At 51.5% G+C, this 12,476-nt stretch overlaps 1 protein-coding gene and 1 long non-coding RNA gene across 9 annotated transcripts in view; one reads left to right on the top strand and one right to left on the bottom strand.

Moving 5' to 3' along the window:
- Nucleotides 1-10,581, top strand: part of Sp2 (Sp2 transcription factor) — a 28,353-nt gene extending 17,772 nt beyond the window's left edge. For 4 of the 7 annotated variants that reach the window (XM_021176339.2, XM_021176337.1, XM_029483936.1 and 1 more), the window contains exons 2-7: nt 363-439; nt 1,867-2,838; nt 6,338-6,650; nt 7,690-7,864; nt 7,975-8,168; nt 9,354-10,581. In XM_021176339.2, the coding sequence (XP_021031998.1) occupies nt 371-439; nt 1,867-2,838; nt 6,338-6,650; nt 7,690-7,864; nt 7,975-8,168; nt 9,354-9,454 (1,824 nt within the window). In that variant the 5' untranslated portion in view covers nt 363-370 and the 3' untranslated portion in view covers nt 9,455-10,581. Of the gene's footprint in view, nt 1-359; nt 440-1,866; nt 2,839-6,337; nt 6,651-7,689; nt 7,865-7,974; nt 8,169-9,353 lie in introns of all 7 variants that reach the window. The other 3 variants (XM_021176338.2, XM_021176336.1, XM_029483935.1) reach the window with 1 other exon arrangement.
- Nucleotides 3,846-12,476, bottom strand: part of LOC115032419 — a 15,842-nt gene continuing 7,211 nt past the window's right edge. For both annotated transcript variants that reach the window (XR_003838096.1, XR_003838097.1), the window contains 2 exons: nt 11,200-11,347; nt 3,846-4,322 (listed from right to left, as the gene is read on the bottom strand). This is a non-coding gene — a long non-coding RNA (uncharacterized LOC115032419). The remainder of the gene's footprint in view (nt 4,323-11,199; nt 11,348-12,476) is intronic.

Raw genomic sequence — 12,476 nt, 5'->3', positions numbered from 1 at the left:
GAGTGCTGGGACTAAAGGAGATTCAGATTTAGAGGGCTACCAGTGTCCACCAGGGGGCACTCTGGACTCAGCACAGTCAGACCTGACACAGGAGTCTCCCAGTTCTCCTCATCTTAGATGGCTGTGGGGAGTGTGGTGAAGGCAGGCCTGGCCTGAATCTATGAGTGTAAGGAAAGGAAAAGCTCACCCTGGCAAGCCTGGGGCTGGGATGCTCGAGCGGGACCTTGCAGGAAAAGCTCTTAACCTGTTGGAAAAGCAGCAACAGAGGCAAAATAAAATAAAATAAAATAAATAGCCGAGGCAAGGGGCCTTGGGTTCTCCTGAGGTGTGTTTCTTACATCATTCCATCTTTCTCCCAGCAGATCCACAGATGAGCATGGCCGCCACTGCTGCTGTCAGTCCCAGTGACTACCTGCAGCCTGCTGCCGCTACTACCCAGGCAAGTGCACGGTGCTCTCTGAGGGCAGGGCCAGAGCCTGGCGGGTTGCTGAAGTGGGTTTTCTGCCTTACTCAGACCCACTCGCTCTCACTGCAGACACCCAGTGAGATTCGCTTGTTCTCATTTCTGAACTAAGACATAGACACCTGGCTAAGATGTGAAAGTTGGGTCAGGCAAAAAGAGTTGTGTTACAGGCGACCCCTGGGGCTGGGGCATGGCTCTTAGTGAAGTTCTTGCTGCACATGCATGAGTTCCTGAGTTCAATTCCAAGTCCCCGTGTAAACAGCTGAGCTGGGCTTGGTGGTACACACCTGTAGTCCTAGCGTTCGAGAGGCAAACAGAGGGGATCCACTGGGCTTACTGGCCAACTAGTCTTGCCCAGTCAGTGAGTTTCAGATTCAGTAAGAGACCCTGTCTCAAAAATGACGGCAAAGGAGGTGGAGAGAGCCAGGTGTGGTGGCGTACTCCTTTAATCCCAGCACCTGGGCGGGGGGGGGGGGGGGGGGGGGGGGGGGGGGGGCAGAGGCAGTCGGATTCCTGAGTTCAAGGCCACCCTGGTCTACAAAGTGAGTTGTTCCAGGGCTACACAGAGAAACCCTGTCTCAAAAAAACCAAAATAAATAAATAAATAAATAAATAAATAAATAAATAAATAAATAAAAAAGGTGGAGAGGTGCTCAGTGGCTTAAGAGCGCCGGCTGCTCCTCCAGAGGCCTGGGTTTGATATGGTAGCTCATGCTCCAGCATCAAGTGATCTGAAGCCCTCTCTGGCCTCTGAAAGCATCAAGTACAAGGACTTGAGTGATATATAGACATACATGTGGGCAAAACACCCACATACATTAGATAAATAACAGTTTAATAAACAAGGTGGAGTCAAAGAGTAAGACTTTAACATATCTGGCCTCCACCTACCCCACCTATGCTGATTCAGCTATACCCACCCCCTCCACTTGAACACATACATGTATATAATACACACTCCAGAACAAAGCCAGAAACCTTTTACCGAGCAAGTTCATGTCATCTTCCCTCCCCATCAGCTCTCCTCTCCTCCTTGTACTGAGTTGGTAGAATTCCATCTGATACCTGGGTGTGTTGTTATCCCTGCTGACACTAACTAGGCCAGCAGGGCCAGGGGGAGAACAGCCTGTGTTGTTGCTGTGTGGTGTCCAGGGCTGCTTCTGGGGGGTTTTACCCTGAGTTCCTTCACTTCATGGAGAAACCAGCAGGAGCCACCGCAGGACGCGCACGTACGTGTGTGTGTGTGTGTGTGTGTGTGTGTGTGTGTGTGTGTGTGTGTGATAGCTTGCCACAGGGGTGGGGAAGAACTGTGGGATGGGAAGCTGCTGAGAAGAGAGGCTCCTGAGGGCAGAATGTCTGGCTAGTCAGCCCATTTCACTCCTTTCTTCTGTTGATGTTTGCAGGACTCCCAGCCGTCTCCCTTGGCCCTGCTTGCTGCGACATGTAGCAAAATTGGCCCCCCAGCTGTTGAAGCTGCAGTGACACCTCCTGCTCCCCCCCAGCCTACCCCAAGGAAACTGGTCCCTATCAAACCCGCTCCTCTCCCTCTCAGTCCCTGCAAGAATAGCTTTAGCATCTTGTCATCTAAAGGAAATATACTTCAGATTCAGGGCTCCCAGCTGAGTACCTCCTACCCTGGAGGGCAGTTTGTGTTTGCAATCCAGAACCCCACTCTGATCAACAAAGGGAGCAGATCAAATGCAAGTATCCAGTACCAAGTCCCTCAGATCCAGGGGAACAGTTCCCAGACCATCCAGGTGCAGCCCAGTCTCACCAACCAGATCCAGATCATCCCAGGCACCAACCAAGCCATCATCACCCCGTCAACATCTGGTCACAAGCCTGTCCCCATCAAGCCAGCTCCTGTCCAGAAGTCAAACACGACTACCACCCCTGTGCAGAGCGGGGCCAATGTGGTGAAGCTGACAGGTGGGGGTAGCAACATGACGCTCACCCTGCCGCTCAACAACCTGGTGAACACCAGCGATATTGGGGGCCCTGCTCAGCTCGTCACTGAGAGCCCCCCCACCCCACTGGCTAAGACTAACAAGAAAGCTAGGAAGAAGAGCCTCCCTGTGTCACAGCCATCCGTAGCTGTGGCTGAGCAGGTGGAGACGGTGCTGATAGAGACCACGGCAGACAACATCATCCAGGCAGGAAACAACCTGCTGATCGTCCAGAGCCCTGGCGGGGGCCAGCCAGCTGTGGTCCAGCAAGTCCAGGTGGTGCCACCCAAGGCTGAGCAGCAGCAGGTGGTCCAGATCCCCCAGCAGGCACTGCGGGTGGTGCAAGCTGCCTCTGCCACCCTCCCCACCGTCCCCCAGAAGCCCTCCCAGAACTTTCAGATCCAGACAACTGAACCAACACCAACCCAGGTACCATAGTCCCTCTGCCCTGCCGCCCCCTCCTCTGCTCACCCTTTTGGCTTGCTTTTGAAACCGAGGCAGATCATCGTCAGATCTTACGGGAAGCTGGAGTCTCCATCATTTGGGGTGGGCAGGAAATGGCTTCTCCTCTGGAGTCTCTTCAGGTCTTAGGCCAAGTAGTCCTGACCTGTAGAAATCAGATGGAACAGGGATATCTGGTCTGTTTTATTCTTTCCTTATGGGGTAGCTCTGGGGGCCTAATGGGGTAGATCTGTATACTTTCATAATAAAGTATTTTTAACGTAAGAGTATATATAACAGCAAGAATGAGAATTCAAACCAGAACCTTAGAATCTGGTGTAAAGTAGGAAGAAAGTTCAAGAGAAAAAAATGCTGGCCTCTGCTAAAGACAAGAGCAATAGCAGTGGGGCAGCCAGGCCTTTTCCTTTCTGAGACAGGTCTCCCTGGGTCCCAGGTGGGCCTTTACCTCACTGCACAGCCCAAGCTGGCTTCAGACGTGGGATCCTCCTGCTGCAGCCTCAGTGCTGGGATCACGTGTGTGAGCTGTAGCCTTGCTGCTTTGCACCCCTGCTTATCCTCCCCGAGAGGGGGTTGTCCTTCTGCTTCCTTCACTGTGTGTGCATGTGGCCACTGAGTGTGTGTTTTTCCCTCTAGTCTAGATCCTAAGGGAGAAGACATTCGTCTTCCTAAGCCTGCCATGTTCCACTCACCATGATGACCTCTGGGTTCTGGAGTGCGCTCACGGCTGCTTTTGCTTCTGCTGCTGTCAAGGCAGCTGGCCATTCTGCCAGCTGTCAACTCTGTCTTTTTAGCTGCCGTGTGGCCGCCACCTTGCTGCTTTTGTAGCCTGCCCTACCGGCTGCTCAGCTCTCCGGTCACTTTGCAATCTCTGCTGCTGCTTTTTTCTTCCTTCCCTTTTTTTTTTTTTTTTTTTTTTTTCCTGTAGCCCAGGCTGGCTTCAGACTCAGAAATCTGCCTACCTCTGCCTCCTGGGGGAGGGTTGGGATTAAAGGCTTCATCACCGCCACTCAGCTGTTGCTCCTTTATGTTACCAGCTCAGCCCACTCTAAAAGCAGACAAGAACAGACAGAGCCTAGTATTGTTCAAGACAGATGGGGCAGTAAAGGAGACTCCAGCAGCCATTCCCCAGTGTCTCTGCTGATTTACAGGGAAATGATCATGAGAAGGCGTGCTCAAAATGAACGTTTAAAACTTGAGTCAGGTGCTATGGTGCACACCTGTAACCATGCATTCAGGGGGCTGAGGCAGGACTGATATGCGTTGCCACCAGGCCCAGTGATGTTAACAGACTTGAGCAGTGCTCCACATGGGGCTCGAGCGATGGGTCGATGGGTCGTGGTTGACTCGCTGCTCTTTCCAGAGGTTCCAAGGTTGATTGCCAGCACTCACGTGGCTCTCAACCAGCTGTAACTCCATTCCCAGAGGATTCCAAGTCCTCCTGTGGTCTCCATCTGCACATGATAAACACATGTGATAAAAGACGTTAGACAAAGCACCCACACAGAGTCAGGTAATAATAAAACAAACAGTGCTTAACACCCACTCAGTACCCACCCAAGGGAGCGGTGGGCCCTCACCTGACTCGGGGTGTCTGAGGCTAGCAGAAGAGAAGACAGAAGGGGCAGGTCCTCTCCTTCCTGCACCCCAGTTACTCAGCCAGCCATTTACTACCTCAGAGAAAACGAGTACAACATGGTAAGGTTTTTTAATGGGATACATACTACAGAACTGGAAAGGGATCTGAGGCTTCTATATGTATTAAGGGATGGCAGGTTCAGATGTTATCCTTTAACTAAAACAGTCTTCAGTATCCAGGAATTAAATATAACCCCAGTTAAAAATCAGTCTTACGAAGGATTTTTTTCTCCCTGGATCATTTAAACATAAACTGCCACCATGATCCTCCTCCCACTTGCAAATGCTTTAATTCTCCCACACAGGCACAGCCCCTGCGTACACTGCAGCCTTCAAGCCTGAAACTCACTAGTGAACTGCTGGTGTTTATAGGGGAGGTACCATTCAGGTCTCACTGCATGCTTCAGATAGTAATTCCAATGCCGCCTAAGGACTCTGTCCACCTTACATGTAGTTGTCGCATCTCTCTGGTCAGATCTCTCTTTCAGAAAGAAGTCCTCACATACCCCACCTCCATGAAGCTGGAAATTAAACCAGGGCTTCGTGGATCCTAGACACTTAAGTGTCCTATCCTGAACTACATCCCCAGCCCCACTTCCTCTCAAACGTGACAATTGACCTTGCTGCTGTCGGAGGCCACAGGCTAGTTGTTTTGTAGAATGTCCTTTAGTTTGTTTATGTGATGTCCCATGAGTGGATTGCATTTGCCATCCCAGTGCTCATACAGAGAGAGGTGAGAGCAGAGACAGGAGGACCAGACAGGAACCAGCCAGCCTGGCATGGGCAGTAGCGAACAAGAAGCCCTACTCACAGGAAGGCAAGGACTCAGCCCAAGGTTGTCCTGTGACTTCCACAAGTGTGCTGTAGCACATGCGCACCGATACTCTCACACATAAACACTCACTCACACACGACATAAAAATTTTTCCTCCTTGTATTTCATTAGTATATTGAAGAGAGATATTTTGGGATAAGATAAATATCGAGTTCCTCTTAAACAATTTCTTAGATTATTTTATTATATATATATACATATATGTATGTATGTGTGTACATATATATATGTATACACACACACATATATATAAGAGGTTCGCTTGTATATATATATGTACGTGTACTATGCCTAAACATAGTATGTGAACATGCCTCATGCCTGAGAAGGTCAGAAGAGGGCATCAGATCCCCTAGAACTGGAGTTACAGATGATTGTAAGCTACTATGTGGATGCTGGGAAATCTGGGTCCTCTGGAAGAGCAGCCAGTACTCATAACCTCAGGCCCATCTCTCCAGCCCCTGCTGTTTAAAGATAGTTTGCTGTGTGGCTAAGCTGGCTCCACATCACGTTGTAGTCCATGCTGGTGGTGTGCTCTTTTTTTTTTTTTTTTTTAAAGATTTATTTATTATTATATCTAAGTACACTGTAGCTGTCTTCAGATGCACCAGAAGAGGGCATCAGGTCTCATTAAGGATGGTTGTGGGCCATCATGTGGTTGCTGGGATTTGAACTTCGGACCTTCGGAAGAGCAGTCGGTGCTCTTAACCACTGAGCCATCTCTCCAGCCCCCGGTGGTGTGCTCTTTTAATCTTCCAGTTTTGAGATTTAGCAGTTAATAGTTTTCCAGGCTAAGCAGATTGAAAGTTTGGTTGCAGGTCAGTAACCAGCTCGTGCCGATTGAGTGCAGGGCAGCATCGGCCCTGTTAAACATGAGTAGTGCACAAGTGTGCTCTTGGGCTGGATGAGATGACAGAGGTGTCCCAGTTCTCCCATGGACAAGGAAGGTCATGCTGCCATCTGTCTTAGGGCACTCTCTTTTCTCTGGCCCCTCAGGTTTATATCCGTACGCCTTCTGGTGAGGTGCAGACAGTCCTTGTCCAGGACAGCCCCCCAGCAACAGCCGCCACCACATCAACCGTCACCTGTAACAGCCCTGCACTCCGAGCTCCCCATCTGAGTGGCACCAGCAAAAAACATTCAGCTGCCATTCTCCGAAAAGAGCGGCCCCTGCCAAAGATTGCACCTGCTGGGAGCATCATCAGCCTGAACGCCGCACAGCTGGCAGCAGCTGCTCAGGCCATGCAGACCATCAACATCAATGGTGTCCAAGTCCAGGGTGTGCCTGTCACCATCACCAACACTGGCGGTGAGGGAAAGGCCCGAAGCCAGGAGGGTACTGGGAGTGGGGCTTTGCATTCAGCATATGGGAATCCTGAGCCAGGCCCCTGGGGTTTCCGGGGTCAGCCATGAGGATGCTGTCCATCCAAGAGGATGCTCAGCGTGCACCTGGTCCCTGCCAGCCTCAGGGCATATCTATGTATATCTGTCTTCACACTTGGTCCTTAGAGTAGTACTGTGAGATAGGAAGTCACATGACCACATGATAACTGCAGATATTGAATAGAGACTGAGAAAATAGATGTGTCCAAGTAATATACAAATTCACATTAATTTGGCTGGTCACTTGCCCAGGGCAGGTAACTAAGGGCTATACCTAATGTAAAGGAAGTCAAGGCTTCTCTTGGGGGTCAGGGGTAGTGTTTCAGGACAGTGCTTCTCTGTATAGTCCTGGCTTTCCTGGAACCACTGTAGACCAGAACAGCGCTATTATTAAAGGCATGTGCCACCACCATCCAGCTAAGGACGGCTGCTGTTGAGAGTGGGTGGCAGAGGAGGGCGTCCTCTGGCAGCTCACAACAGTCTCTAGCTAGTCCCATAGGATCTAATGCCCTTTCCTGGTATGTAGACATACACACAGACAAAACATCCATATACATAAATAAATCTTTTTAAAAACTTAAAAAATGAAGAGAGAGGGGAGGAGGGAGGGAGGGAGGGAGAGAGAGCTGAAGCTGCCTAGTGAAGCAGGCTGCATCTGCACCTGGGAGTCTGCAGCGTTCCCGGCGGCAAGAGCTCACAGCTTTCCACATCCCTAATAAATGTCGAGCATCTTATGCATTTGCTTGGTCCACAGAGATCGGACAAGGAAGCTGAGTGATTTCCCCAAAGCCCATGAACAAAAATTCTTAGGCGAGTTTCCTGCTAGCAGGGGCAGAATCTCAGGGAGGCCTCTGGCCCTCACTGCCCTCCAGTGTATTAGGCTCCATGAGTCTTCCTTAGCCAGAGAGAGGGAGAGAGATAGCCTGGGCTTCCTTTCCTGAGTCACACCCTTTTCTCTCCCACAGGGCAGCAGCAGCTGACAGTGCAGAACGTTTCTGGAAACAACCTGACCATCAGTGGGCTGAGCCCCACCCAGATCCAGCTGCAGATGGAGCAGGCTCTAGCCGGAGAGGCCCAGCCTGGGGAGAAACGGCGGCGCATGGCCTGCACGTGTCCCAACTGCAAGGACGGGGAGAAGAGGTAATAGCCGACCCTGGCCACACCCACACCCCTGCTCCACAGGTCACTCGTGGACAAGTCTTGGCCTGACCTCCCATGCTTCTCTCCCTTCCCTCTTCCCAACCCCTCAGGTCTGGGGAGCAGGGCAAGAAGAAGCACGTGTGCCACATCCCGGACTGCGGGAAGACCTTCCGGAAGACGTCCTTGCTCCGGGCCCACGTCCGCCTGCACACTGGCGAACGACCCTTTGTCTGCAACTGGTTCTTTTGTGGAAAGAGATTCACGCGGAGCGATGAACTCCAGCGACATGCTCGAACCCACACAGGTTAGTTCCCCTATGCCCTTGTCTGTCCTTTGTACACTGTCACCCCTGCCTGTTCGGGGCTTCTACACCATCCCAAAACCAAAACCAAACCACACCCAAGCAGTGATGAGAAATGCCAAATGCTGTGTGTAGCATTGTCAGATAAGTTAGTCCCAGGAAGGCCTTGGAGGGTTACCTCAGTGCCAGCCACCTGGCTGAGGCTTGGACAAGTGGCTAGTGGTGGGCAAGCCCTGGGCTCTCAAGGCCACGTACTTTGTAAATGCTGTTTTAGGACTTAAGGTCCCTCCGGCTCCGCCTCTGTAAAGCCCTGTGAACTAAGCCACCAAGCTGGCCTCCGCTCTTGGTTTTGGAGAGGGAGCGATAACAAGATTGAGCCAAGTGTTCAGGGCTGCCCTTGCAGCAGTCCTGCCTCAGACTCAAGCTGTTGGGATTACAGGTGTGAGTCACCACACCCAACTCTTTTTTTTTTTTTTTTTTTTTTTTAAAGACAACATTTTGCTGTATAGCCCAGGTTTACCTTAAACTTCATGGTACTTCTCCTATCTCCAGGCTGAGATTACAGGCCTGCTCCGACATGCATGGCCTACTGCAGGCCTGCCTCCATGGCAGCCTGAGTTTACTAATAAGGTTGCCATCACGATTACGTGCTTTAATGCACACGATAGAAGGTGCCTTAAAGTTGTCCTGGGCATGCCCAGTGGTCCACTGGCAGATGCGCTTGTAGGGAATGATGCCCTGCTGAGCAGACACTGGAGGTGGGGGACATGCCTCAGCTCCTGGTGAGTCACACCCATCAGAAGCAGAAGCATACACACCCTGATACAGGGTGGGTCACTGTGGTCCAGACTTGTGGGGTGCTCAGGGCTGAGATGTCTTCCTGTAAGGAGGAAGATGTAAAGTCCCTGGGACACAGTCCAGAATGAAGCAGGTATGCAGAGGCTCAAGGACAAGCAGCCTGAGCAAAGACCAGAGTGTACTCAAGAACGGAGTGGAGAGAGGTAGATTAGACGGGGCAGCTGGGGCAGAGAGGTGCGACCAGTAGACGACAGGAGGAGGCTGTTAGTGGAGCGCAGAGACAAGGCCAAGTTGGCCTTTCTAGGGGCTCTCACTTTCTGGGGCTTCTTTCTGGGGCTGGGGCAGTGACACTGCATGCCCTCTTTGGTAAAAGTTATTTCTTCTTCCCAGGGGACAAGCGCTTTGAGTGTGCCCAATGTCAGAAGCGCTTCATGAGGAGTGACCACCTCACCAAGCATTACAAGACCCACCTAGGCACGAAGGGCTTGTAAGGCCAACTGAGGCAGGAGGCCCTGAAGATGGAACACCCCCATCTGATTGGCCCTGGGTCCATGATGGACAGGTGCCCACGACTGCCCTGGGCAGCCCTCACCCCACTCCTGTTCTGTGGCTGTGTCTCCACAGAGAGGGACTCTGTTCCTGTGTTCTCCTCCTTCCAAAGGCTCTGCCCCTCTCACCATGAGCTCCTGGCCTGCCCAGGCCATGGACACTGGCCATGCCCAATGAGACGTTCTAACCCAGGACGCGTGGGGACCCTTATTTCCAAAGGAAAAACATACATTTCACTCCGTCGAGGAGCAAAGTGAGCCCCCATCCCCGCCCCATCCCCTTCCTCAACACTGCCGGAGTCCCATTGTGCCATGCCCCCTCCCCCACCGTGCTTCCTTGTCCCCCTCAATTAACTCCTCCTGGGCCACTAGGGACACCCCTGGGCCCTGTACCCAGCCTCCCACTGACACCCCCCACTGGGGAGGTGGGAGGCTGCCTCCACTCCACTGCCCAGCCCTGCCACGGCTCTCCTCCAGACATTCCAACTTCCTATGAAAGGTCAGCCGCCGAGGACCTGCCCTCCCTCTTTTCTACGGAACGTTGCCTTATACTCACTTCAGATGATGACACTGTGGACGCGTGTGCTGTAACCACATTTTATTTAATTGCTCCCTTCCTTTCTTTGCTAGTCACCTCCCCCTTGCCTGCATTCAGTTTAGGGTTTTGGGGGCAATGCTGAGCATAGGAGGGTCTTTTTTTTTTGCAATTTTTTTCACTTTAACAATTCTTTTCTAAATGACACATTTCAACTCAAATCTGGACTCACGTGAGAACACCTTCCATCCTGACCCCTCCATGCCCCCATCTCCCCCTGCCCAAGCTCCACTGTGTACAGTGTATATTGTATAATAGACGATTGTGTCTAAGACATGTTTTAAAAACATATTGCTTGTTATTTTTGAGGCTTTTAAATTAAACAGAAATCCAACTTTATTTTTCGTTGTAACTGCTTGAGGATGTTTTATTAATTAAGTGAAGATTTGTTATCCTTTATTAACGATGTATTTTGTTGGTCGGTACTGGGCTGACAAAAGGTTTCTTGCTAATAAATTTAGTTGCCCAAGGCAAAGTCTGCGTTTGGCAGTTGGGCTTCCTTTGTCTGTGATGTCAGAGGTCTTATAGAAGGATTCCTGAGGTGGGAACTGTGGACTCAATTTACCCTCCTGGTCCTGGTCCCAAAGGAGACCGACCGGCTCAGAGCACCTCCGGAGCCAGACCAGTGCAGTCTCTGCTTTATTCTCCCACTCCCAGTCTTGCTTCAGCCACAGAGGCGAACCCTAGAAAGACTTCCTGAGCTGGCCGACTCTTGTACCTCCCACCCCAGCCCTGAGGAAGGCACCTGCCTCCCAGTCTGTGAGAAGCTAAAGGAGTCAAAAGCCTTAGCCCTTTCTGCAAGGTTGGGTTTGCAGAAAATACTGTTCCCACAGGGAGGGAGGGAAGTCTCGGACCAAGCAGGTTCCTCAGGGGTGGCTCTGAGTTTGAGTAGAGTTGCAGAGTGGAAACTGTGTTGGGCACCTTTTCATTTTGGCAGAACTAAGTCAGAAAGAAGTCAGGGATTGTGACTTATTCAGATTTAAAACTCGAGTCAGTGTGCCACAAGCCTTGGGGGCCTGAAAAGCAGCAGCCAGGCTGGAAGAAGAGGCCAGTGTGCCTCAGACATGCAGGAAACCAGACACTTTCTACTTACCCTCAGAGCAGCCAGGACCGCAGCTCTGCTGAGTGCCGAGGCTTCTGTGCTACCTGCCAACCTGTCTCGAGGCCTCACACTCCATCCTTGTCGCCAGCCACCTGCACTGCCAACAGCTCGTCCCCAGAGCCAGCCAACTCCCACATAGCTGAAAAGTAAAAAGGACACAGACCTCAGATGGATCTGAGCTCTCTGCCCTCCCTCCACTTCGTCAGCAGCAGAGGGTGACCCTTACTGCCTAAATTGCAAGCCCTTTGGGCAACATTAGACCAACAGCTGGATCAACCCTGGCACAGGAGCCTCCTTAGCCCACCAACCTGCATCTCGGTGTAGCCCTGGCAGCTGGGGGAAGCCTTGCTGGGTAGTGCAAAGGGGCACATTGGTCAGCTGACCTTTTTCTGCCATACCCTGCCTCGGGCTCCAGGGTTACTCTTCCCTGGGGGCTAACTCCAAGGTCTCTACACTGACTCCTTTGCTTTTGTAAACAAAATGGTGTCAGTCACCAGCTATGCAGGAGCAGAGACTGGCATGTGGGAGCTCCCTTCTCAGGGAGACATGTAGCTATACCAGCTATGGGATTCTACCTGTCTGTCGCAGGATGCATGCCTCAGGTGTTTTGTTTGTTCAAGATTTATTATTTTAGATTATGTTTAGGTGTGTGTTTGATGTGGGTGTGTGCACATGAGTGCAGGCGTCCTCAGAGGTCAGAGGCATCAGATCCCTGCAGCTGGAGGTGCAGACAGCTGTGAGCCTGTGGACTGAACCCAGGTCCTCTGGAATAGCAGCGTGAGCTCCAAACCACTGGACCATCTCTCCGGCTCCCAGATGCCTGTGTTTTACTAGGAGAACATGTTCCATCTAGCAATGATGAGGTCAAGGGGCAGAAAGACGTCCACCTGGGAAGATGGCTTCATGGGTAAAATGTTCACTGTGTAAGCTTGAGGACCTGAGTTCAGTCCCACATCAAAAGCCAGGCTGGTGACATGTGTTTGTTATTCCAGTCCTGGGAGGCAGAGAGGGGCAGATCCCTGGGACAGAAATCAGCCAGGCTACCCCAATCTGCAAGTCAAGTCCCAGTGAGAGAGAAGCTGTCTCAAAAACCAAGGTGGGGGCTGGTGAGATGGCTCAGTGGGTAAGAGCACCCGACTGCTCTTCCGAAGGTCCAGAGTTCAAGTCCCGGCAACCACATGGTGGCTCACAACCATCCGCAACGAGATCTGGCGCCCTCTTCTGGAGTGTCTGAAGACAGCTACAGTGTACTTACATATAATAAATAA

Source organism: Mus caroli, chromosome 11 (assembly GCF_900094665.2).
Source record: "Mus caroli chromosome 11, CAROLI_EIJ_v1.1, whole genome shotgun sequence".
Lineage (NCBI taxonomy): Eukaryota > Metazoa > Chordata > Mammalia > Rodentia > Muridae > Mus > Mus caroli.
The sequence above is the reverse complement of the archived record's forward strand: the minus strand, read 5'-3'. Positions and strand labels throughout refer to the sequence as shown.